Genomic DNA, 25,428 nt, shown 5'->3' with positions numbered 1-25,428 from the left:
TTCACTATTCCAAAAAAAAATCTTTTCAGTAACTTCACACAGTTCTCTCCCTTCTGGCCTGTGACTTCTATTATCACTTTTCTCTCCACCACCCTTATCGCCACGTCACTTCAAAAATTCTATAACACTACCCCTTCAAAATCATATACTTTTTGCACGTACCGATATCACTTACCCCCCCCCCCCCCGACACTACGCCTTAAAAAAATTCTTCAACTTTTCAGCTCTTTATCCAATATTTGAAAGTCTCTCTGAAGTTTTTTTTACCGTAACACTTTTTTTTTGTATTATCGCATCCTGCGCATCGAACGTTTACATAATACTTTACCCGAACGTCCCCCCCCTCCCCAAGATAATTAGAATCGACACCTCCCCCTCCACACACACACACAGACACATATTTCTAATTCTAGTCTCACTTTTCCAACTTCCCAATAAATCGACACCTCCCCCCCCTCCACACACACACACACACACACACATATTTCTAATTCTAGTCTCACTTTTCTAACTCTCCCCCCCCCCCTTCACCATCCCTTCAAAAATAATTGTCCATATAATCACTGACTTTTCTTCGTTTATGCATTGCTCAATGTTAAAGTATTTCATAAGCTTTATGTTTCCTTTTGCTCTAACTTTTTTGTTGTTGTTATCACTCTGGCGTTGTAAAGTTCTCTCCCCCTAAAATCCTACTCATTTGTTTTTGTTACCTCCACCTACATTTTAATGAGTGTTTATAAATGTTTACATACACAAACATGTATCTAGTCAATGTCGACTTCAAAAGTTTACATACACAAACATGTATCTAGTCAATGTCGACTTTAAATGTCTACATACACAAACATAGATCTAGTCAATGTCGACTTCAAATGTCTACATACACAAACATAGATCTAGTCAATGTCGACTTCAAATGTTTACATACACAAACATGTATCCATTCAATGTCGACTTCAAATGATAAAAAAATGATTGTTTTATACAATGTCTACAAAAGCAAGTTACGCACCAACGAGCGTTTCAATAGTGCTAAATACGGAAGGCATTCTAATCTTGTACTTTTCAATATGTCAAAGAAAAAAAAAATAATGGGTCGACCATGGGTCGACATTGCGAAATTAAAAAGTCGTTTATAGTAAATTTAGAGGCGCGATGGCTTAGCGATAAAACGCTTGGCTTCCGAACCGGGAGTCCCGGGTTCGAATCCTGTGAAAACTGGGATTTTTTTTAAATTCCGGGAGCGTTGGGCGCCTCTAATGGGTACCTGACATTAGTTGGAGAAAAGTAAAGGCGGTTGGTCATTGTGCTGGCCACAGGCCGTAAGCCACAGAAACAGATGACCTTTACATCATCTGCCCTATAGACCAAAAAGTCTGGAGGGAACTTTACTTTTTACTTTTTATAGTCAATTTAACCTCAGTGGTTTTGAACGTAAAAATATCTTAGTTGTTCTAGACCCTAGGCAATGACAGGTCACGTTTTCGTTTTTTTTTCGTCTATGAATGAAAAATAAAATTGCAACTCTCACTATCCAGGCTCTCTGCAAACTGCACCACACAACACAACCAAATAAAAAAACTTGACTGCTCAGGGCTCCAAAGTATGTAACATTTTACTATCCAATAAATCACAGTATATTTCATATTGTCTAATATTGCACATTTTGCTCTGTTTCTACAGAGAAATAATAATAATAATAATAATAATCTTTATTGTCCATATGGAAATTTGTTTTACAATTTGTGCATTACACCAAACAAATAAAAACATTATAACTATAAGAAACCAAAGTGTACATTCACACCAGACTCACTCATAATTTACATGTGATAAAGTTTATACCAGATTGTTCTTATTTAATGATTTGGTTGCCAGGGGAACAAAAGAGTGTTTGTGTCTGTTTGTTTTTGCTATCGGTGTCTTGTATCTCTTCTGTGATGTATTCACACAAGAAACACACAAATGAATTTAGTAAGAGTATAGATATCAGAAAACATTTTTGTTTATTATGTACATCCTAACAATTAGCTTACAGGAAACAATAAACAGAATAGCACCCATTTGTTTTGGTTGGACATTATCTTATCTTATGTGATACAGACGTTGCTTCAAAAAAGGAGATGATTACGTCCTACGCGTTATGCATTTAGTAATGACTTAAATTTTGCCAAGTCACTGGTTTTCCTGGCTAGCTCAGGCAACCCATTCCATGCTCTAATAGCACTAGGGAAGAAGGAGAATTTGTACAAATTTGTCCTAGCATATGGGACGAGGAATGTGCATTTATCTTTGTGTCTTTCAGAGTTTTTATTAAATTTTGTTTTTTGTATTTGAAGATTATGGTTCAGACAGATATAATTGATCTGTTGAAAAGTATATCAACATTGAATTGTTCTCAATAGTTTTCATCATTAAAAGTTTACTTATGATAGTTCTATACAGACTACACCTCTTCCTTTATGAAAACTTTGTCTAAATAACTCTGTAACAATGTTGTGGTCAGAAACTAAAGTGAGTCTAAACAACTCTGTAACAATGTTGTGGTCAGAAACTAAAGTGAGTCTAAAAAAAAATGTTGTACTCTATCATTATATTTTTTTTCTATTGATAACCGTATAAATGAGTCTGAGCTTGTTCCATTTCATGTCACTAGTTATTTATTTCCTATTACCTAAATTTATAACTAGTCACGAAAAAAATTAAATTATTTTTTTTTCTTAAACTATCAATATCTAGTCCATTGTATAGTTGGAGATGTTAATCTTCATTATCAGAAGTACGTGAATTCACTGAAGACAACACTTCACAAAATGTTTGAAAAACAACTTATAATAGCCCTTTTAAAACTAAAAGTTATAGCTATAAACTGTTTGCCAATGGAAAGAAATGGACTGCTTATATCTCTTTATATGTATACACTAACGTGGATGTGAAAAAACTTCTGACCTGGAGCATTGGAGAGACTTGGACTCATTATCGTCGCTGCACGCCCAGGTCCAGAGTTCAATAATGATAACAATGAAGTGGATAAAAATAACTTTCCAGTGAAGTAATATATTAGAGTAGAGCATAATCTTTCCTTAATCTGCCTCACATAATTCTTGGTGTAGGAATTGATAACATCTGACAAGAGTCAGCCCTAGACCGCATTATGTGGAGAGAGATGATGACCAAGAAAGCTATGGACAGTGACAAAGCATAGGCCTCAACAAAAAGTGTGTCGAACAAAAAAATGGCTGGTCTCTACCATCAAAGAGAATGACACACCACTCTGCCTTATATGTGGACGAGATAATCTCTAAACCAGGGGCGGACTGGCTATATGGGCCGATGCCTGGTGGGCCAGTAGGGCCATTGAAAGAGACGCATTGACACCATATGAACTATGAGACGTATTAAATTGTTGTTGTTTTATAATATTCTCTTACACAACAACGTCATTATTATTTTTTTTTATTATAGCTTTTATATAGCGCTACTTTCATGCTTATAGCATGCTCAGAGCGCTTTGGTCCAATCTCATTTGTGGACCAGTGGGAGGGGGTATCTAGGAGTTGGTTTTCCGTGCTGCCTTTTGGCGCTCAGTAAAGACAACTCTGCCCGAGTCGGGTGTCGAGAGAGATGGTGACCAAGAAAGCTATGGACAGTGAAAAAGCATAGGCCTCAACTCAACCCTTCTAGGTAGCCAAGCCAAGCCAAGTTCAAGCGCACTTGGCCTCTCGACCACGCTTCCCACAACGTCATGTTTAAAAAAATTTTTTTACAGACTTTATATTCTAATACTAATTGAATCGAACACATTTTTCGATATAATGTAAAAGCCTACTAAGCCTACATCCGTAGAAAGTGTTACTAGAAGACTTCATCCTTTTAACACTTAGCGATTAAAAAGCACTTAAGGCTTATATTTCTTGTAAAGTTATAGTGCTCACTGCATACACGTGTACAGTTATCAATGCGTTATCAAACTTATACTGATTTTGAGGACAGGTAGGCCTATAATTAGATGCGCATTATATCATGTACAATTTTAGAGCAAGATTGTATAGAAATGCCCTGGCCGATGTTGACGTCCGCCCTTGAGCTAAACAGTGACTTACATTCACATGAAAAAGTGCACTACGAGATGAACGAATAGTCCGTCAACGACTGACAGATATCAACTTCTCATTTGCAAAATGCTTACTTTAATTAAGTACGTGAAGTTCCTTGGCGTGAATGTTCAAGTCTAAGACGCCTCAAGTTACTCTACACCAAATGTTTGTGACTATTCAGAGATCAAACAAGCAAAACATTAAAAAACAAAGTTTATTTTAGGAGAAGAACTCCGCACTTACTACTATATCTCTCAATAATATAGAAGTTATTTCCATTATTTGATATCAAACAAAATAATTGTTTAATTTTTTAAATTGATTCATTGTTAAAAGTTTCAACTTGATCTGAGAATAGGCTGGGAAGAAATAACGTGTTCAATTGTTTGGCTACATCCATGGAACCTTCTCCACAGTCATTATAAAATAAACATATGCCAAATACGCCCCTGGGCAAAGCATTTAATATTCTAAACAACTTAAAAATAGCTGTTTCAAGGATGTACTCTTGAAGATGTACACAAGACTGAAGTGTAGCACTTGACATAACATTTTGTTACATCGCTGTGTTCAAACATGACAATTTGTTACTACATTCAATAGCAGTGCTGAGTTAATTCATTGACATTAGTTGAACCAAATGATCCATTCAGCAATGAACCAATTCAGAGGAATCACTTTCCTACTTCTATTTATTTGTGTAAGTCCTTTCAAACGTTTAGTATTTCCTTACTATTTAACTATAAAAGGTCAATCTTTATATATATATATATATATATATATATATATATATATATATATATATATATATATATATATATATATATATATATATATATATATATGTATGTATCTTTAACATGGATATTCGTCAACCACTGATATCTTTAAAGATATTTTTTAAATCCTCACTTGGTGAAGTGTACAAATTATTTACAACGCAATACGTTTAGATTGCTTTAGATTTCTTTGGATTACTTTAGATGACAGATTATTATGAAAACTACATCGTTTGCTTTCTGCTGGTAATAACCATTTGACTTTCTTATCCAATTTAGTTGGTAGTCTACTTTAGTTGGTAGTCTACTATGTTATAATTAAGGAAAAAAGAATTAAATTAACTATTAATAAATTCCTTCTCTATGAAACTGATGGTGGTCCATCATTTCTCATCCATTTCAATTCTTGTAGTTCTTTTATAATTGGAAAGAGTCTTTCCAATGAGCTTTGCTCAATCAGCTTTTTCTATTTACAGTTCAGCTGAAGATTTTACAAGGACGTTTGGACCAGAAAGGGTTAGATATGTGTTTACGTAGACCTTGATTTTATTGGAAAATACTGTAGGAAAAGTTGATTTCTAGAAAACAAGTGGGAACTCTTCAGCGCCTTTAGAGAGCCACGTGTTTGATCAAGCAAAAGTTCTTTTAAAAAAGTAAAGACCAAACCTTCAAGTGTACACAAGACAACGTCTATATGTTTATTGAACTCCTTATCGAATACAACGAAATGAATCAAGTGCGGTAATTCCCGCTAAAGCCGCGTGACGTAAAAGTAAAGTTCTTTCCCCTTTCAGATCTCCTGGCGATCTATAGAACAGATGATGTTTGAAAAATGAGCAGGGTGTCATGTGGCCATCTTTACTTTCCCCAACTAAAGCCAGGTATCCATTTGATCTGGGTGGACTCAGGCGCGCCCTTAAAATCCCGAAATTCAAAATCCTAATCTTCACCGAGATTCGAACCCAGGACCCAAGGTTCGGAAGCCAAGAGCTTAATTACTCAGTCACCGCGCCCCCTGAAATAATGCCTGACTTTTGTTTGTGAGGTCATTCGGAACACTTTCTTTGATAAAAGGAAATAAGCCAAATTAAATTTTAATATCATTAATTAGTAATGAAAGACTATAAGCTTTTACTGTCATGCCAATTAGCTAGAGATTTTTTTCCTCAAGATAAACAAGGACTGTCAAATTTCTAGGTATATCGTTTCAGCTGTCATAGAAGTACAAGAACTTTTTTCTTCCAAGTTGTTCCAACTAGCCATGAAGAGAGTGCAAGCTAACAGGGGGGGGGGTAGAAAGAAAAGAAAACAAAAAAAAAATAAAAAGATGTAAAAAACAAACAAAAAAACACCACCACCTATCCCTTAGTCTGTTGGGGCACCACACATGATTTGTCAACAGTTTTTCTCCATTCCTTTCTGTCTTTTGCTTTGGATAGAACCTGTTTCAATGGCAGGCCCATTGTTGTCTTCCCACCGCTTTCTCTGTCTGCCTCTTCTTCTTTTTCCTGTTACTGTTCCCTGAAGGAATGTCTTTGCAAGCCCTTCAACCTTGTAATATGGCCATAGTGTTTTAGTTTCCCGTTTTTTTTTTTTACAATAGTTAGTAGATTATCGTGGGGTCCAATCGCGGTCTCTAATCTCTACGTTTGTGATGGGGTCTAGGATCCTACCTTCCTAGGATCCTTCTGTAGCATGTCAATTCCATTGCTAGGGATCTATTTCCAATACAACAGCACAATTTGTAATATTTTAGGCAAATTACCTTTTTTCTCTATCAGCACAAATTAAGGCATTTTCTGGTGGACGGCAATGTGCCACTTTAGACGGCATAAAGCCACTACCTAATGTTCGACTGCTGCTGCTAAAATCTATCGTATGATAAAGACTATTTATTTTATATTTTTTGACTAGAGAACATTTGACAGCTCATTGTTTCAGAAAAAGTCAATGAAGTTCAAAAAGCATACTTCTTAGATCCACAGAAATGCTGGCTTCGAAGACACGCTCAGACGGCTAAGTAAAATTAAATTGATTCCGTGCAGACCACGGCTGAGTCATATGAGAAAAATGTTAAAGTCACAGCTGGGTCTGCCAAGTAAAATATTTCAATCTTGCGTAACTTTCAAAGCGAAGATAATGTCGTATAATATATGGAAAAACTTTTAGGCAAGGCAACGGTTCATCTAGATAACCTGATAAAAAGAGCACCCAAAACCCCACGTACAACAGTAATATATTTAAACAAACTTTTTGAACAAAAAGTCTCAGCAAAATCTGAAAAATCCTGGAAAATAACAGCTACCCGCTCCATCATAACTACCTCAAGTCGTCGCGAAGTGGGCGACATATCAAGACTAGAACCGAGCGGTACAAAAACTCGTTTGTTCCTTACTCGGTCAGATTGTATCAGCGCTACTCGTTGACTAGGAAATATGAAAAGAATCAATATGTCTGTGTGTAGTCACGCAGTGAACTCTGTATGTTGTGTCTGTTCTGTCTATGTGAATGTTTCTGCTGTGTTGTTTCTTTGTGAGAAAAGAGTCCTTGACCTTGTAATCACAACAAATTTCCATAAGGATCAATAAATTAGTTGTAGTCTTAATCTTAATCTTAGTGATAATGATAGGCGTACATTCAGTTTCAAGCTGCATGGACACAGTAGGAAGAAGCTAGGGTACACTTTCTCTTGTAAACATACACATAGACTATTCTTTATATTTCAGCTTCAAATGTTTACAAAGCCAGCGGCAAGCTTTCAATGTCACAATAGTCAGCAGATACTCACTGTTGGAAATCACAATGGAAACTGTTACATAGTGGGACGAAAAGTACTACAGTTTCGTCGTGCCTACGAGTATTGTAAGATTTACAACGGTCTTCTGACGGACGTGGACGAAGGCTTCAACAACTTCATAAATGTAGGATTATTGATAATCATTCAACATTAACATCAACACTTACACATTTCCTTTCAGACGAGTCCAAAATGGATTTCCATTCACTTCAATCCTAATCACTTAATCCCCTGGTCATTGAGTTCCCTGCCATTTAATTCCCGGTTTTAATCCCCGGTTTTCTTATCCCCTGGATCCTTAATCCACTGGTCACTTAATCTGATAGATCTCTTTATCCTAAAAAATGAATTTTAAAAAAAAAATGAAAAAAATATTTGTAATTTGTACCTTTGTAATCGGAAATATACCCGTGAACAGCAATAAACAAAATACACATCACTATGTGGACACTCTGTTCCCAGAGGATGTCTATCCTACAGCGCAATCTACTACGGCAATGTTTCAATTGGGGTTAAAAAAAAAACAACTACAAAGGGTATGAGAGGCTTGTGGACTCAATGTTGTCTGAAAAAAACAATCTTCAGATAGTATGAGAAGCTGGTGAGCTCAACGTTGGCTGGGAAAACTCTCAAACTTAAAATTAACACGTGTCCATATTCATAGTGATGAAACCAAAACTGAATGGGAAAAAGAAATGGAAAACAAGTGGATGACGAACGCTAATGGCCCACCATCAGTAATGTAATCATGATTCTTCTAATCGTTTTTATCTATCGTAAGATTTTTAATACTTCTACCACACATTGGGTTATGACAATAACGTACTTAGAAGATTATAATCTACCCAGGGGTGGGCAAATTACGGCCTGCGGGCCACATGCCAGAGTGCTTTATGCGGCCCGCGAGCACCTACAGAATTCAGGTGTCCCCACAGATTAAACATATAATAAAGGGGGAAAAGTATCTTCTTATCTCTTATGATAAAGAGCCTAAAAAACATTGTCGCTGCATGTCATTCTAAAAAGTTTAAAGCAAATGAAGATTATGCTTGTTTACAATATTTCAAGCCATCTAGTCAAAGACATTTACTCAAGCCAGTATTTATTCAATGCTATGAAGAACTGGGTTGAAAAGTTGAAAGTGTTGGGTTGGCTTGGAACAAGATGGCAAGTGTAACAACAAATGGAGCCCGTGCTTTGAATGAGTAAATTTTAATTTTTTTAAAAATTAATTTTAAAAATTAAAGAACAATATCCCAACTATTAACTCTACATTGGAAAGTTTGCACAAAACTGCATTGAATGGTAAACATTTTATTGATCCAATTATCAGCGATCAAACTTATCAGATTTAGTGGACTTAACCACAGGCAGTTCCGAGAAGTAGGCTACTTGAAGGCGGGAAAACAAAACATTCCTAAGTTCGGTACCACAGTAGTGTCCCCTGGGTCAGCATGGGCAAGGTATTGAGAAGATTGTGGGATCTCAAGGAAGAAATTGTTATGTTCTTTGAGGGACATCGACTGTGACTTTGTTACTAATATTTCTAATGAGTAGTGGAAGACGGACTTCTTGTTTTTCATCGTCATCATATCAATGGGTTGTTTGCTCATGAAATGTATGTACATCTTTCCAAACAAAACTTTTTCATTTCTCCAGGCAAGAAAATAAAAACAGGTTTAATCATTTACCTTTGCTGAAAAGTTTCTAGTAAAATGGTTGAAAAGTACAAGACTTGTTGAATTTGCAATGCAAATTTTAAGACATCAAGATCTTGAAACCAGTTTTCAATATTCTCACTTCACCATTTAGTGCAGAAGCTAATTCATCTCCAGACGAAATACCTCAAAGCAAATTAAAAAGTTCCACGGGCGTTTTATGGTGCCAGAAGCTGTATTTCCACACTTTAAAAAAACTTGATGCTAAATTTTCTTCATTATTTGGGTTCACATAAATCGTGAACAAGCCTTTTTGTTTAAAAAAAAAACAAGTGTAAGACTAACTCGATGCTGGCAGACTGTAATTTGACAGCAGTCACAAGGATAGCAACTAGTTAGCTAGTTCCACCACAGTTCCAGAACATTATGCACGAGTGTAAAATTAAATATTTTACATTATCTACAACAGCACAACCGAATTGTTGTGATGAGTTGTTGTGATGTAAAAAGGCAATAACAAAATTAAAAAAAAAATTCGTAAAATTAGTTTCAGAAATTGCTAAATCTTGTTGTAATTCTTCAATTGGTAGTGTAAAAAAAGATGCGAATGTTTAATACAGTATACATGTATATTTTCTAAGTTGTAAATACATATTATAGGCCTATATTCCCCATTCCTAAAAATCTTTTAATGCGGCCCTCGATAGAAAAAGGTTGCCCACCCCTGATCTAACCCGTTCGACTCTATTTCGCCGCAACATGGCAAGAAGAGAAATAAGCTTTGATGCGGTATGTGCAGGATAATTCTACAGAAAATGCCTTGATCAAACATAACCAAATTAACTAAAAAACACAACCAGCTTCACAAAAATATTACATAAAATTATTCATATATAGTGTTACATTCTACGTCTGACATCATCATGGTTGGGAATTTTCAAACTTCAGACTTTAACCCCTGCATTTGATTTTTTTTCCAGCCTATTTGATAGTTCTCTTTATTTTGTGTAGATCTCTCTGCGCTAAGTTTTAGAAAGGTGGGTGAGGAGAAACACTATTAGTACAAGTCAGCAAGTAATACAAAATAAAAATCCATAAAAAAATGATCTTACAATTATATCACTAAAAATGTAGAAGTTATTTCCCTTTTTGATATCAATATAAAATATTTTATTTTCAATCATTAATTGGCTAATTGGTTAGTTCTTAAATCATTCATGTTTCGTTGGTTACAATAATAGTTTAAAATTTCAACTTTATCCGAGAATGGATGTAGGTGAAATAATGTATTCAATTGTCTTAGAAGATGAAATCCTACATACTTAGCCGCATCTGTGAATACTGAAGGATTAATTTCCCTTGTTGGTATGTAACAAAATAAATAATTGCCATTAATTAATTGACTAATGTGTATTTTAATAGCCGCTATTAGTTTTGTGTGTTGGAGAAATAACTGGAAATTTTTTTTTACCAGACTAACTAACAGACAGACAGATCTCATATAAGCTTTGTAACAAATTCAACAAACAGTAAATATTTACATATTTACAAAGCTTGTAACACCTCTCTCTCTGTCTGTCTATATGTGGACTCCTGTGTCTCTGGCCAAAAGTGTACACGCACATGATTCCTTCGACACCCAGTCATTTCTTTTACCTGACAACACATGAATCAATAACAAAAAAATAACCAATTATTTAATTAACTATTGGTAATAAATTACTTTGTTTGAAATCTCAAAAAAGGGAAAGAAATCGTACTTGGCTGAAGTAGTATAAGCTGAATTAGTCCCCTTCATAATAGGCTGCCGTCTGAGGCTTAGTGAACACAAACATGAAATAGAAACAATAGATAACTCTACAATCTTACATGAATATAGACTCTTCACTGGGTATCACAAGAGTGATAACCACGTTTGCTTGAGAAGCCTGAGAAGGATTTAGCCCACTAGTTTGAATTCAGGTCGTTTCGTTTTTATTTTATTTCAAAAAATACATTTAACAAATTTAATTACATGACTGATCCAAGCTAATTGATGCACATTAATATAAACTTTGATTTTTAGCGGCCCCCGAAAGGGGAAAAGACGCTATTAGTTTTGTGTAGAATGTCTGTCCGCCCGTCCGTCCGTCCCGTTTAGATCTCAGAAACTATAAGAGAAAATGAAAATCGGACTTTCATGATATTTTAGATCATTCAAAGTTCTGATGCAAAGGCTACTTTTTTTTCTTTTCCGAAAGTGAACCATCTAATTTTTTAAAATTATCTATGCAAGCAGATTAAAAAAAAATACACCACTTTTCAATGAAAAACTTCAGGGGAGGTAAGTATTTAAATAGGTCGCAGTCTTCTTCATTAATAAATCAAGTTTCATTCATAGATTCGTGCATTGGTACTAAAAAATTTCATCTAAGGTCACAATGGAAAAAGTATCAATAGTCGTCAATAGATCATTATAAAATAGATTTTCCATTTATTAATTATCTCATGAAATAGAATACTGATTCAAATGTTGTTTTTAAAAAATAATTTTAATACGTACTTCGTTTTAGTTGAAAGTTAAAAAAAACAACAACGAACTACTTTTATAGCGTGTAGTTTTCACAAATCTGTGATTATAATTTAAATTGAACTCAATAGAGACTAGATGTATATCTAGATTTAGATTTAAACGTATTAAACAATTTGGACAAAATTTACAACTATAAATGATTAATTAGGAAAAAGCTTATTTTCTTACAGCTTAGGGGTGCAGATTTATTTATTATTTAAATAGTAGTATCACATTAAGAAGTGAATGTGATGCAAACAGCATAATGCATTATTCAATAGTAATAGTGGGCCTACTAATCCTGATCATAATATTGGCCCAACTCTAGGTCTTGTAATTTTAAGATTAAACGTGTAAAGTCATACGAATTCTAGTCTAGATCTAAACTATATAAGCTAATTTCTTTTTAAATTTCCTAGCCCGCCTACTTCAATATATTAATCGAAATTGTTGAGGAGAGGTACGTATCTGGGAGCAGTAGCGTCACTAGGGGGATGCGAGGGGTGCTGTTGCACCGGGTGAAACAATTTTGAGTTTGTGTGACAACATCCTGTTTAAAGTATTCTCATTCTCTATCAAGAGCGGTGTACAACAAGGATGTGTACTGGCCCCTACACTATTTGGCATCTTCTTCTCAGTCGTACTAACCAGTGCTTTTAAATCCTTGGAAGACGGAATATATATCCATAGGAGATCCGATGGAAGGCTCTTTAACCTGGCACCTTAAAGCCAAAACGAAAAGGCGTCGTATCTTGATAAGGGAGCTGCTGTTTGCCGATGACGCGGCACTCGTATCTCACTCACAAGGAGGTCTACAGAAGCTAGTGAAAGCCTCAGCAGCTGCTTGTCAAGAGTTTAGCCGTACTATAAGTCTCTCCAAGGCCGAAATCCTGGCACAAGACGTCGCAGAAATACCTATAATACATATTGGGAACCACACCCTTTCAGTGGTGCAGGAATTTACCTACTTGGGTTCAACAATTGTCAGTAACCTAGACTTAGACATCTAGCTGACAAAAAGGATAGGAAAAGCTACTTCAGCATTGGCAAAACTCTCCAAGCGCGTCTGGAAAAATGGTAAATTGACCACAGCAACCAAAATCCTAGTCTACAACGCCTGTGTTGTGAGCACTCTCCTTTATGGCAGTGAAAGCTGATCAACATACATGTACCAAGAACACAGATTTAATAGTTTCCACTTGCGCTGCCTGAGACGCATAACGGGCATCTCTTGGAGGGACCATGTCTCCAATCAGGAAGTTTTGAGATTGGCCAATATGAATAGCATGCATACTCTCCTGACACAAAGAAGATTACGCTGGTTCGGACATGTCACACGCATGCCAGATGATAGAATCCCGAAAGATATCTTATATGCTGAGCTTGTGGAAGGAGTCAGACCCAAGGGCCGCCCAAGACTAACATATAGAGATGTCTGCAAGCGAGACATGAGAGCCACATGCATCAGCAAAAGTATGTGGGAAAACATAGCCAAAGACCGGAGTGCATAGAGACAGACTGTGCGTGCTGGGACAACCCTTGTTGAGAACAAAAGAATTGAAGCGGCCTTAATCAAGAGGGGAAAAAAGAAAGCTGCCCTGTCCGCTAGCCCTGAATCAGAGGTATACACATGTATGAATTGTGGCAAAGTCTGCCGTTCTAGAATTGGCTTGATTAGCCACACCAGATTCTGCCCCGTCTCAATATTAAGTCAAAACCAATGACTCATTTGGGCGCATCCATTGCCTTTCGGGACAAAAGAAGCCATATATATAGTAATAAGTTAAGTCCCTAAACACCATTATCAAAACAATGATTTAGAAAATCTGATTTAATTGAGAATTAATTGACCAGGGGGTAAATAGAAGATGATGAGATGACGGTGGGATTAAATGATGGGGATGAAGTGACCGAGGATAAAGTGACCGGGATTCTTAAATTTGTATTTTTCTATTCTTGCCGACCTATACTTTAATACCCAGACAAGACTCATTCTGAGTTTGCACATTTGTTTACAAAGTAGAGTTGACCAACACCTACCCAACTCGACCTGGCTTTAACACTCTTTCTAGCCGCGACTTGCATTAAAGCGTGACTATGCGTCTGTTACTAGGTGTTTATGTACTATTTGATCTTAGGCTTTGAAAAATATTAGTATCTTATTTATGAAATAAACTTAATAGATTTATATTTTTCTTTCGTGTCTTTAAAAAACTTAATTTGAACTTTTACTATTTATGTCTATGAGACTTCAAATTTTACGAAACAAAATGAACAATATTGGATTGGAATCATATGGACAACGTCTCTTGATCGATGGACATGGGTCAATGGTATTTTTTTTTCAATTTTGATCTAAATCTTATCGTTTTTAAAATGGTGCATGTTTGCATTGTAATTAATTGTAAACAATTTTTTAATAAATGTCACAATTAATATTTTGATCTTTGTTAGGTGCTTATCAAAGAATTAATACTTTGATCTTTGTTAGGTGCTTATCACAGAATTAATACTTTGATCTTTGTTAGGTGCTTATTACAGAATTAATACTTTGATCTTTGTTCGGAGCTTATCACAGAATTAATACTTTGATCTTTGTTAGGAGCTTATCACAGAATTAACGTTGCAAGAGAACGTTTTTTAGGCTACGGATACTGTGCCAAGTATTCCCCACAAAAACCCGAGACGTATTTGGAAGAAGGATGCACAAAGCAATTATCACCAATCTGCAAAGTTGGTATGTAGTTGGTTTTTGTTTTTTATAGAGCTTACATTAATCATTCAATCTGTTTGTCTAGGTGGGATCTTGTACACAGTAGTTCTAATCTTTGGAATGGTGTTATGGAGTGTGTGTGTGTGTGTGTGTTTCTTTAATGATGGTAGGAAAAAGTTAGCGATTGATTAGTGGCCAACGCATTGTCGTCATTTGGTCTTAGTTAGGACAGACGACTCCAGAACGTGAGACTGAAAGGCTGTGTACTTGGAGTAGATTAGATTTTGTCATGAAATTTTGTTACTAAATTCTACTTCATTTTTTTTTGATCTCATATGAACTTAATTTTGTCTATATTATAAATAAAGTTATTTTTCCTAATGTTCACAAGGAAGTTATTCGAGCTATTTGAAGTTTTATTAGTCCAAAAATATTACGCCAACAATGTCTACCAGCAATATACTGCTACGCAGCAACGACAGGCAACAACACCTTCTGGATTATTCACAATTAAAATAACATATAAAACAAATGTTTGTTTAATTTTTTTTTGTGTAAAATTGGTTTATTTATCTGAGTTTAAAATATATATAATTGATTTCAAAACAAAGACATAGACCCTACACTCTTAAATAGTCTTTTCACCTTTTTTTTTGAAGCACATCAAAGATGATAGTGACATTAAACTTCACATTGTGTAGCTACTAATTGAGACTAGAAAGTGAGCATATCCCAATTTAAAAATGATTTGTATGTATGTGCATGTAATAGGCCTATACATACTTTTTTTATAGTGTGGTAAGCCGTTAGAAGATGTAAGTAGCCCATATTTTGAGCACTTTTAATGCTATCGCATTTTTTAGTTTGTTGACATCTATACAGCAATTAAGAGAAACGCACTGTTCAACCGAGACCCAGGGGCGTAGTGAGCAAAACGTGCTTCCGGGGGGCAAGGTACTTTTACTGGCGCATCCTCCCCAATTTTCCATGAACAACACATAGAGATATTTTTAGCTCAACCTCTCCCTCTCCCTTAGTCTGTTGGACTTAATCAAGGTAGAATCTTGTTCAATGTGTATCTTTGTTAAAGTGATGAGCAACGGCACAAACAGTTGTCAACAGTTGTGTAATGAAGATAAGGAAATGCCAGATTTTTTTATGGCAACAACAGAACAGCCTAATGGAACCGAAAGCTCAAGCAACGAAACCAATGCAACCATGACCAGTGAAAAATTATGTAAAACATTTGATAGCAATATTGAAAATGTGGGTAAGTTTCTTGTCACGTGATGTGTTTGGATGAAAGAAATAGTTAGAAAGTAATAGAAAGTTCACAAACGTTACATTCTCTGTCACGAGTTTTAATTCATCTCTCGGGCTAAAAGTTCTCTGCCTTTTTTTTACTGGTTTTTCTATTGGACTTTTTCAGACATAAAGACGAATCTATAAATAGACAGTTTTTGGGTGTATCCGGTGTAGAGAATAAGAGAGACGCGTTTTCTCTTTTCTTTCTACTTGATTGAAGAGTAGTGCTTAAAGAACGTACATCGAATCTTACCAATGAAGGTGTAAATATCTGTTCTTTTGTACACAGGTTGCTATTCATGCATATGCCTTCAATGAGCATCTTCAATATGTGAATCGCTTAATTTAAAATTTAAAAACATCTTTTTTTTTTATTGCTCAGAACGACTTTATTGCCCAGTGTCTAGTCTAGATATAATGAAATATGTTCTCTCTCTCTCTCTCTCTCTCTCTCTCTATATATATATATATATATATATATATATATATATATATATATATATATATATATATATATATATATATATGTTTGTGTAGGTGGCAAGTCTTTAATAAATCAAACGCGGAGATAATTAACAAATGTGGTTATCCCAAGAATGAGTTCATTAGATATAAAGCGTCATTCTTTCTGTTCCAGGTGACAATTTGAACATGATGGTCTTACTAATAGTTGTTTCTATTCTCTTTGTTTCGCTTCTGATTAATTTGGTTCTAATATTTCGAATGTAAGTATGTTACTTTTAATAAATAAAGTCATTTTAATCCATGGACATTTAAAAAGAACATATTTTAGTCAAGTTTTAATAGAGAACTATGAAACTATAATTGCACTGACTTATATGTTAGATTGGGGTGGATTGGCGCAGGCAAACTAGGGCCTCTGGCAAACCTAGCCACCTAGGGCCTCAGTTTGGTGGGGGCCTCGCAAGGGCAAAAAAAATTAAGAAAAAAAAATTGAAATTTGGATCATATTAAAAACATAACAGAACTCTAAGACTCTTCTACCAGCCTAGCTATAAGTCTCTACGATGATTCAAGATTCCATTCGGAACGCTACGTGAAACGCGCTATATGAGTTGTATTTTATTTTTCTATTTCATTCGGGGCCACTTAATTCACTTCGTCCAGGGCCTCCAATTACATAAGGCCGGCCTTGGATGATGATATTGTTTTGTTTTAAAATCTAGTGCGATATATCTCCATTGAGTATAAAATGTACTGTTAAATAGAATGGAATCAATTATTGTGTGGACACCATTAACCTGTATAAGAAAATCCTAAAAACTAACATTGAATAAGTAAATGTTACAACCAAACCTAATTCACACGTAAGACATTGAAGTCTGATGGTATGCAGACAGCTAGCTGATGGTTGAAACATTTTATGCATCCACTTTAAAAATATCAAATTATTAAATCGATTGCATTTTTTAAAAATCTTTTTAAAGAGGATTAGAATCCATCATATTTATTTTTATTATTGCAAATACATTGTTTTTTTTTTTGGGGGGGGGGAAGATGCTTTAATTTAGACAAAAGCAGGTTGAAACACGAAATCATTTCTGTAAAGTTTAATATTAAGTGTTTTTAGCTAATTTAACAATTTTCTAAGAATGTATTAGGAATAGTCACAATAAAGTTCATAACACTAATCTGCTCTCTGTTTTTTTATTTTAATGATCAAGTTAACATTAAGCAATGAAGCACTAGTCCAGAAATCTAGAAAAAGAAGGCCAAACGATATGAAGAACAGTGGTAGCGATAGAATGAAGCATAAAAAAACGCAAAGAAATAAAGAGGAATATTGGGAGAGATTTTGAAATAAATAGGAGAAAAAAAATGTCAAAGACGCCATATTGAAAGATCAGTTGCCAACTAAAAAAAACCATAAAAAATGTCTTAGTACTACAAACGAAACAAGCTAGAAATTTAATTCTACAGTACTGAATAGTGCAAAAAAAATATAGGGTTATAAAAAAACTTCGCTTATACCTTATACCTTCGTATTAATTGTGTACATCGTTTTTACCCAAAAGTTTGCTATTTATAGATTTGCCTTCCTTTATGAACCTCTACAATTTAAAAAGTCTGCAGCTAATCCATTCATCAACGAAACAAACTGACTGCATTTGCAAATAGAGATTAAGATTAATTATAGAAAAAAATGTTTTAAAACATCTTTTCTTTTTAAAAGTAAAATTAAATGGACATACTAAGGAGCGTCAAGAGGCTCTAGCCATTAGCTTGTACTTTGTTCTAATGTCTCTGCCTTCCGTAATTTGATGTAAATGTCGTCAATCTAGACCTAGACCTAACAAGTCTCTCTTTTTTTTTTTTATTCTCTTTTTACGTTATAGTGATCACATTTTTTCCCTTAAATTTCTGTCTCGATCAAAATCTTTATGAAATCTTTTCTTTCAGAATACACAAATTCAGAAAGTCAAAAATTTTACGAAATCGCCGGAAGACGGCCAAGATTTCTATGATCGATATTTTAAATGTAGGAGGTGAAGACGTCAGCCCGGGAGAAAATTACGAAAGCATGGTTTATCAGAACGACAATTCAAAAGACAAAGCCCAAGATCAGGGGCGTATCACAAAGGATGAAAATGTGAAAGACTACGACGTGGTCGATAATAAACCAACTTTAAATTACAATTACAGTGAAGTGAATGTCCAAGGTGCTATCAGTCCGACTGACCAGAACGCCACTTACTCTGCATTAGAACACAATGGGTTTCCCCTTGAGATCAACGACTCGTCACATGTGTATGGTCTAGACAGTGGAAGTGTTCACTCGTCACATGTGTATGGTCTAGACAGTGGAAGTGTTCACTCGTCACATGTGTATGGTCTAGACAGTGGAAGTGTTCACTCGTCACATGTGTATGGTCTAGACAGTGGAAGTGTTCACTCATTACAGCCCTGTGCAACAAAATCATTAGCTCATGAAGACCCAAACAATGAAACTGCCAATATTTATTCAGATATGGAATCTAGTGAAAGTTAACTTTTATTTTAGAGATGGATCAACTTATTTCCGGCATGGAACAAACTCATTAGAATAGAGACTAGGAGTAAAGCAAAAACACATGTTGTGGGAAATAGTTTGAAATGCATTTACAAGTATAATGAATACTTTACACTTTTTATTTTGTATTTCGCTTTTCCATTTTTTCTTCAACATTCTTACACATATTTGTATTCCACCCATACGATTTGCATGTGCCTATTATCGATTTGCATTTAAATACAGAATTTACTAGGTAAAATGGTTCCCTGTCCTTTCATCCCCTGGTCACTTCATCCCCGGTCCATTTATGCCCTGGTCATTTCATCCCCGGTCCTTTCATCCCATGGTCCTTTCATTTCATGGTCACTTCATCCCCTGGTCACTTCATCCCCTAGTCATTTCATCCACTGGTCACTGCATCTCCTGGTCATTTCATCCCCTAGTCATTTTATCCCCTGGTCACTGCATCCCCTGGTCATTGCATCCCCTGGTCCTCTCATCCCTTAGTCATTTCATCCCTTGGTCACTTCATCCCCTGGTCACTTCATCGCCTGGTCACTGCATCCCCTGGTCATTTCATCACCTGTCCTTTCATTCCCGGTCCTTTCATCCCATGGTCACTTCATAACCGGTCCTTTCATCCCTTGGTCACTTCATCCCCTGGTCACTGCATCCCCTGGTCACTTCATCGCCTGGTCACTGCATCCCCTGGTCATTTCATCACCTGTCCGTTCATTCCCGGTCCTTTCATCCCATGGTCACTTCATCCCCTGTCCTTTCATATCTTGGTCACTTCATCCCCTGGTCACTGCATCCCCTGGTCACTTCATCGCCTGGTCACTGCATCCCCTGGTCCTTTCATCCCATGGTCACTTCATCCCCTGTCCTTTCATCCCCCGGTCATTTCATCCCCTGGTCACTGCATCCCCTGGTCATTACATCCCCTGGTCATTTCATCCCCGGTCATTTTCATTCCCTGTTGTGTTCAACATTTAATAATTATATCAAACAACTAGTCATTGTAAAATCGTGAAATAAGCAATATGTAATATATTCATTTTTATTTATAGAACAAAAAGTGTGACACATTAGATAAAAATTAAATTAAATGCCATTAAAACTATAAAAATTTAACATGTATAAATATAGAGGTCATGTACAAAAAAAAAGGTGTTTTTGTGTTCATCTACATAAGATAAATAGGTAAAATCAGATAGATAGGCTATTGATTGTAAGTACAGAAGACGATCCATCAATTCATATTACTTAACAAAGTTTTGTAATTCTCTTTGCCTATAGCACAGTTTACAGCTTTAATGTTTAAAAGAAATAAAAGCAAAACCTATATAGGCGACATGATATCCTGAGGATGGGTGAAGTCAACTTTTATTGGAGAAAATAAAACCTTATTTCAAGGCTAAAATGACGCGCCCATTGTCAAGAAAGAGCGATTGAAAAATAAAATAAAGTGAGAGATGGTCGTCAGGAGTTATCAGCGGCATGGTCATAAGTATTATCTTATCTTATCTTATCTTATATAATACAGACGTTACTTCAAAAAATAAGATGATTACGTCCTACGCGTCATGCATTTAGTCATGCATATTAACCAATGACTTAAATTCAGCCAAGTCACTGGTTTTCCTGGCTAGCTCAGGCAACCCATTCCATGCTCTAATAGCACTAGGGAAGAAGGAGTATTTGTACAAATTTGTCCTAGCATATGGGACGAGGAATGTGCCTTTATCTTTGTGTCTTTCAGAGTATTTTATTAAATTTTGTTTTTGTATTTAAAGATTATGGTTCAGTGTTTTATGTATGATTGCTACTTTACTTTTGAGCCTTCTGTCCTGAAGGCTTTCTAAATTTAGTGATTTTACTAAAGGTGTTACTCTAGTCAAATGTGAATATTCGTTTGTTATGAATCGCTCTGCTCTATTTTGTGTCTGTTCCAGTTTCTTAATGTTTTCTTGAGTTGAGGGGTCCCAAACGGAGGATGCATATTCTATTATTGGCCTAACCAAGGTTAAATAACATTTTAGTTTTATGTTCTTATTTGATTTATAGAAATTTCTTTTAATAAATCCTAATGCTTTGTTTGATTTTTTTGTAGTTTCATCAATATGTGGATTCCATGATAGTTTTTCATTTATTATAACACCAAGGTATTTTGCGTTTTTAGTCTGTGTTACTGGTTTGCCATGAATAAGATAAGTGGAATTAATTTGTTTTAGTTTTTTTTTGTTACTCTTAACAACTGACATTTTTCTGGGTGGAAAGACATGCTCCAATTTGATTCCCATTTCTGTAATTCATCTAATTCTTTGTAAAATATCTGTGTCTTGTGTTGTTTTTATTGTTCTATATATTATGCAATCGTCTGCAAATAATCTGACTTTTGTTCCTGAAGTAATGCAATTTGGTAAATCATTTATGTAAATTAAAAATAGTAGTGGACCCAAGACTGTTCCTTGAGGTACACCTGAGTTTACTGTTATCAGTGTTGATTTAGAGCCATTTATTATTACAGTTTGTTCTCTCCCTATCAGAAAATCTTTAATCCACTGTTGCAATGGACCATTAATGCCGAAATATTTTAATTTTTTAAGCAAACTATGGTGGTGAACTTTGTCAAAAGCCTTAGAAAAATCTAGTAAGATAGCATCTATTTGTTCACTAATATCTAAACCTTTTGAAAAATCATCAATTAGTCCTATTAGTTGTGTTTCACATGATCTATATTTCCTAAAGCCGTGTTGGTATGGTGTGAGGACATTATGTTTGTCTAAGTGGTCTATGATGTTGCTACATATTATGTGTTCTAGGATTTTACATGTGATGCTGGTAAGTGATACTAGTCTGTAGTTTCCTGGGTCAGATTTTTCTCCTTTTTTAAATAGGGGGGTGACATTAGCTTCTTTCCAGTCCTTTGGTACTCTGCCCTGGTTAAGTGAAGCCTGGAAGAGTATTTTGAACCCTGGGGCTAGCTCATTGCTTAGTTCTTTGAGTAATCTAGCTGGAATACCATCAGGTCCAGACGCTTTATTTGGTTTGGTGTTGGCTAATAGTTTTTGAATTCCATTTTCTTGTACTACTATATCTTCTATGTTGTCTACTTGGTTCAAATTCAGTAATATGTCTTTGTCTCCTGGGGCTGAGAATGCTGATGCAAAGTATTTGTTTAGGATGTTTGATTTAGTTTCATTATCATTATGTATTATGTTATGTTCATCTTTTAATGGCGCTATGCCTGTTGTTTCCATTTTCTTAGACTTAATGTATGACCATATGTTTTTGTTGTTATCTTTAGATATTACATTGTTTATGTATTCACTCTGTAGCTGTCTGCTTACTTTTTGGGTTAAGTGTTTAATTTTTATATACTTTTTGTAAACTCTTTCTGCATTAGTTTCTTTAAATTTTCTATATAGGTTTTCCTTCTGTTTACAAAGCTTCTTTAGTCTATTATTAAACCAGCATTTATTTATTTTGTTTGATGTATTCTTCTCGTTCTATCTCTTAAATGATTTCCACTACTTCCACCACACCTTGGTCTTTGACCATTACGTCATGCGCAGGATAATATTATAATATTACACCCCCCACATCCAATAGAAGCCAAGTACACACCCAGATTTTCAATATATTATAAGAATTCTCATCAAGAATGCAAAGTGGTAGAGGAAACACTATAAACGCATTAGTTACATGTCAAAAAATATCAAAAAGCATTCTACATAATCCTATTTATATACTAGATGAAATGAGGGCTTAAAATCAAAGCACAATTAAACAATGAATAAGAAAAAAATATTTAATTGGGGATGAAATGACCGGGGATGAAGTGACCGGAGATGAAGTGACCAAGGATGAAATGACCGGTCACGGGTAAAATAAGCCTATTAATTGACGGAGGTCTTCCAATTAATTTACTGAGTAATTTAAGTCTATTACTTGACGGGGGTCTTCTAATGAATTTACTTGGTAAATTAAGCCTATTAATTGACGAAGGTCTTCCAATGAATTAAATGAGAAAATTTCGTTACAGAGTTTGTATTTTTTCTTTTGCTCGGATTTGGCGAAAATAATGAAAATGAAATATAAATGTTAAAAAATTGGAAATTATTTTCATAATTTGTGTACATATCTTATCTTATCTTATCTTATATCCAATTATTGTAAACCTCAGTGACGTCAGATCTGAGCGAAGTGGTCAGCCCTCTCCATTAAGGCTAGAATAGATTGATTAAAAAAACTCCTTTATTCCACTTTCAGTCAGGGTGTTTCAATGTCACTTGTCACCGGCAATGACGTAAAAGCCCGACTCATCAAGCTTTTGGTTGTGTCTGTATATTTCAAATGTTATGAGATTATTATGTTTACATCTAAATCTGTATTGTTGTATTAGTGAATAAAATAAAAACAATGTTTCACAAGTTATTATTCCAAAGTATGAAAACGCTAGACTATTACATATGCTCCAAATCTTCTACCTTTAGAAACATCATATGTACGTCCATCCTTTCTGAGGACCCAAGATTAACTGCCCGTCTGACCCTGTCGCCAGATCCAGAACGAGGCTTTCCCATGATTTTAAGCGAGACTTCGATTTTCACGTGAAACATGAAAATAAAGCACTCCAAGTGAACCTTGACCACCGCATGTCACAGTGACTCTCAAACAATGCTGTGACTTCCCTTTCTCGGATCAAGTTGAAATTAAGCATAATTATTTATGGTCGCTGACAGTACACGAATCAATCCGAAAATCAACCAATTAGTTAATGTTTTAGTAAGAATTGATTAATTTTGTTTTATATAGCACTAATGACTTAAACCCGGTAATTTTCAGATAAATGGCAGTAATTAGTGGTTCTTTCCCTTTAGATAAGCTTTGTTTTAAAAAAGTTAAATAGGTTTACGTTGTACTCTAGACATTAAGGATCTAGTCATTTTGACTTACATTCATTTTCTTTCACACTTTTAGTTGTGTTTGATTTCTTAACATGATTTATATAAGCAATTGATTGAATAGCTATCATGTAACCGTTTTGGTTAAACTAAGTATGCATTATTAGTTTAAGACTTTTTGCTTATGCTATGGTTAAATACAATTTGACTCCTTCACACCACTTCAGAAAGTATAAATAGAGGAACACATACATTTGAGACATCACCAGATCATTACTTGAGATTCAGATGTCCCTACAAGATAATCTCGCTATCAACGTTGGCCAGAAAACAATTCTGATGGATAGAATTCTGATAGGTCACGATAAGTGTTGTGCACTTTAAAATGATGTCTGTTGCCTGTAGCACAAACTTATTACAAAGCTTATATCAAGTCTGTCTGGTAAAAAGTTTGTACACGTGATTTCTCCGACACCCAATCTCGGATCAATCTGAAAATGTGCACACCAATTTCTTTTATCTGACAACACAAGGATCAGTTTAAAAAATTTATCGATTAGTTAATTAACTTTTAAATTAATTATTTTGTTTGTTATCCCGAACAAGGAGAAAGAAACTTTACTTGACTGAAGGGGTGAATTAGTCCCCTTTATAGGCCACCGCTTCAAAGTAACTTTATACAAACAACAGACAACTATACGATCTTCTTTTTCCATAGGCGCCTCACTAGCAGAGTGGTTAGGATGTCTTGAAAATACTTGAGCCATGAGTTCCAATTTTTTTTTCATTGTAAATGCTTTTAAAAAGCGAATACTGTAAAAATTCATCCAGATATCCCCCTCTTTCTCCCCCCTCTCATTTTTCCAACTGGTCCAGACAAGTGATAGGATCATAGAGTATTGAAAAAGCTAAAAGAATGACATTGCGCTAAACAAAAACAATAAGTAAGAAGATTACAAAGAGAGTTTATGTTGTCACACAAACTTAGAGGCAGCCCCCATCAAAGTCCCTGTCGGATCCGCCTATTCGCAAGGAATATTCCAGACGTGATTTTGTTTTTTGATTGTCAAAAGTAATAATGTTTCAAATATTCATTTGGCTTGTAAAATTATTTTTTTTCCTGTAAAATGTTTTACATCTTTTGGATGTTCCTTTAAAGTTAAAGATAATTTATTTCCTTATCCAAATTTCCATCTGGACGACGGGGGATGGCAGCGAGGGGGGTATGAACCCGGGACCGTCGAGACAATCAGTCCAGCACGCTAACCGCACGACCAGGCATTGCTGGTAACTCAATAACAAATAGCCTATTATTGATAAAGAGATATATTACACATTACGGCATGAGAACTACCGCATCAGACGAGCGATTTTAGATAATCTTTTGGTATTGATTTTTAATTGAAAAAAAAAGCGTTTCCCCTTACGGGGAACGCTAATAATTTTTCTAATGCACATAGTTATTGTTGTTGGACTAGAATCCCTAGATCTATTACAAATCTAATCAAATCGTATACTTTGTATAAGCTTTGTTTTTTTAAAGTAGTTTTAGTTTTATGTATCAGTTTTGTATTATATAGATCTAGTTAGAAACCGCGATATAGC

General features: G+C 35.1%; 1 protein-coding gene across 1 annotated transcript; it reads left to right on the top strand.

Moving 5' to 3' along the window:
• The first annotated feature begins 4,637 nt into the window (after positions 1–4,637).
• Positions 4,638–20,487, top strand: LOC106075499 (uncharacterized). Its single transcript, XM_056020212.1, has 7 exons — positions 4,638–4,797; positions 7,603–7,797; positions 14,131–14,215; positions 14,485–14,619; positions 15,686–15,865; positions 16,538–16,625; positions 18,322–20,487. The coding sequence occupies exons 1-7, from the start codon at positions 4,738–4,740 to the stop codon at positions 18,908–18,910; spliced, it is 1,332 nt and encodes a 443-aa protein (XP_055876187.1). The 5' UTR covers positions 4,638–4,737; the 3' UTR covers positions 18,911–20,487.
• The last annotated feature ends 4,941 nt before the right edge of the window (positions 20,488–25,428 follow it).

Source organism: Biomphalaria glabrata, chromosome 2, assembly GCF_947242115.1.
Source record: "Biomphalaria glabrata chromosome 2, xgBioGlab47.1, whole genome shotgun sequence".
NCBI lineage: Eukaryota > Metazoa > Mollusca > Gastropoda > Planorbidae > Biomphalaria > Biomphalaria glabrata.
Note: the sequence above shows the minus strand (reverse complement) of the source record. Positions and strands in the feature narration are given on the sequence as shown.

What these genes read in the sequence shown, in the direction of transcription:
- LOC106075499 (XM_056020212.1), top strand. Translation starts at nt 4,738, where the DNA reads ATGATCCATTCAGCAATGAACCAATTCAGAGGAATCACTTTCCTACTT. An exon ending in TCCTACTTCTATTTATTTGT is followed by an intron (nt 4,798 to 7,602) that starts GTAAGTCCTTTC and finishes TTTATATTTCAG; the next exon opens with CTTCAAATGTTTACAAAGCC. An exon ending in ATCACCAATCTGCAAAGTTG is followed by an intron (nt 14,620 to 15,685) that starts GTATGTAGTTGG and finishes TCTTTGTTAAAG; the next exon opens with TGATGAGCAACGGCACAAAC.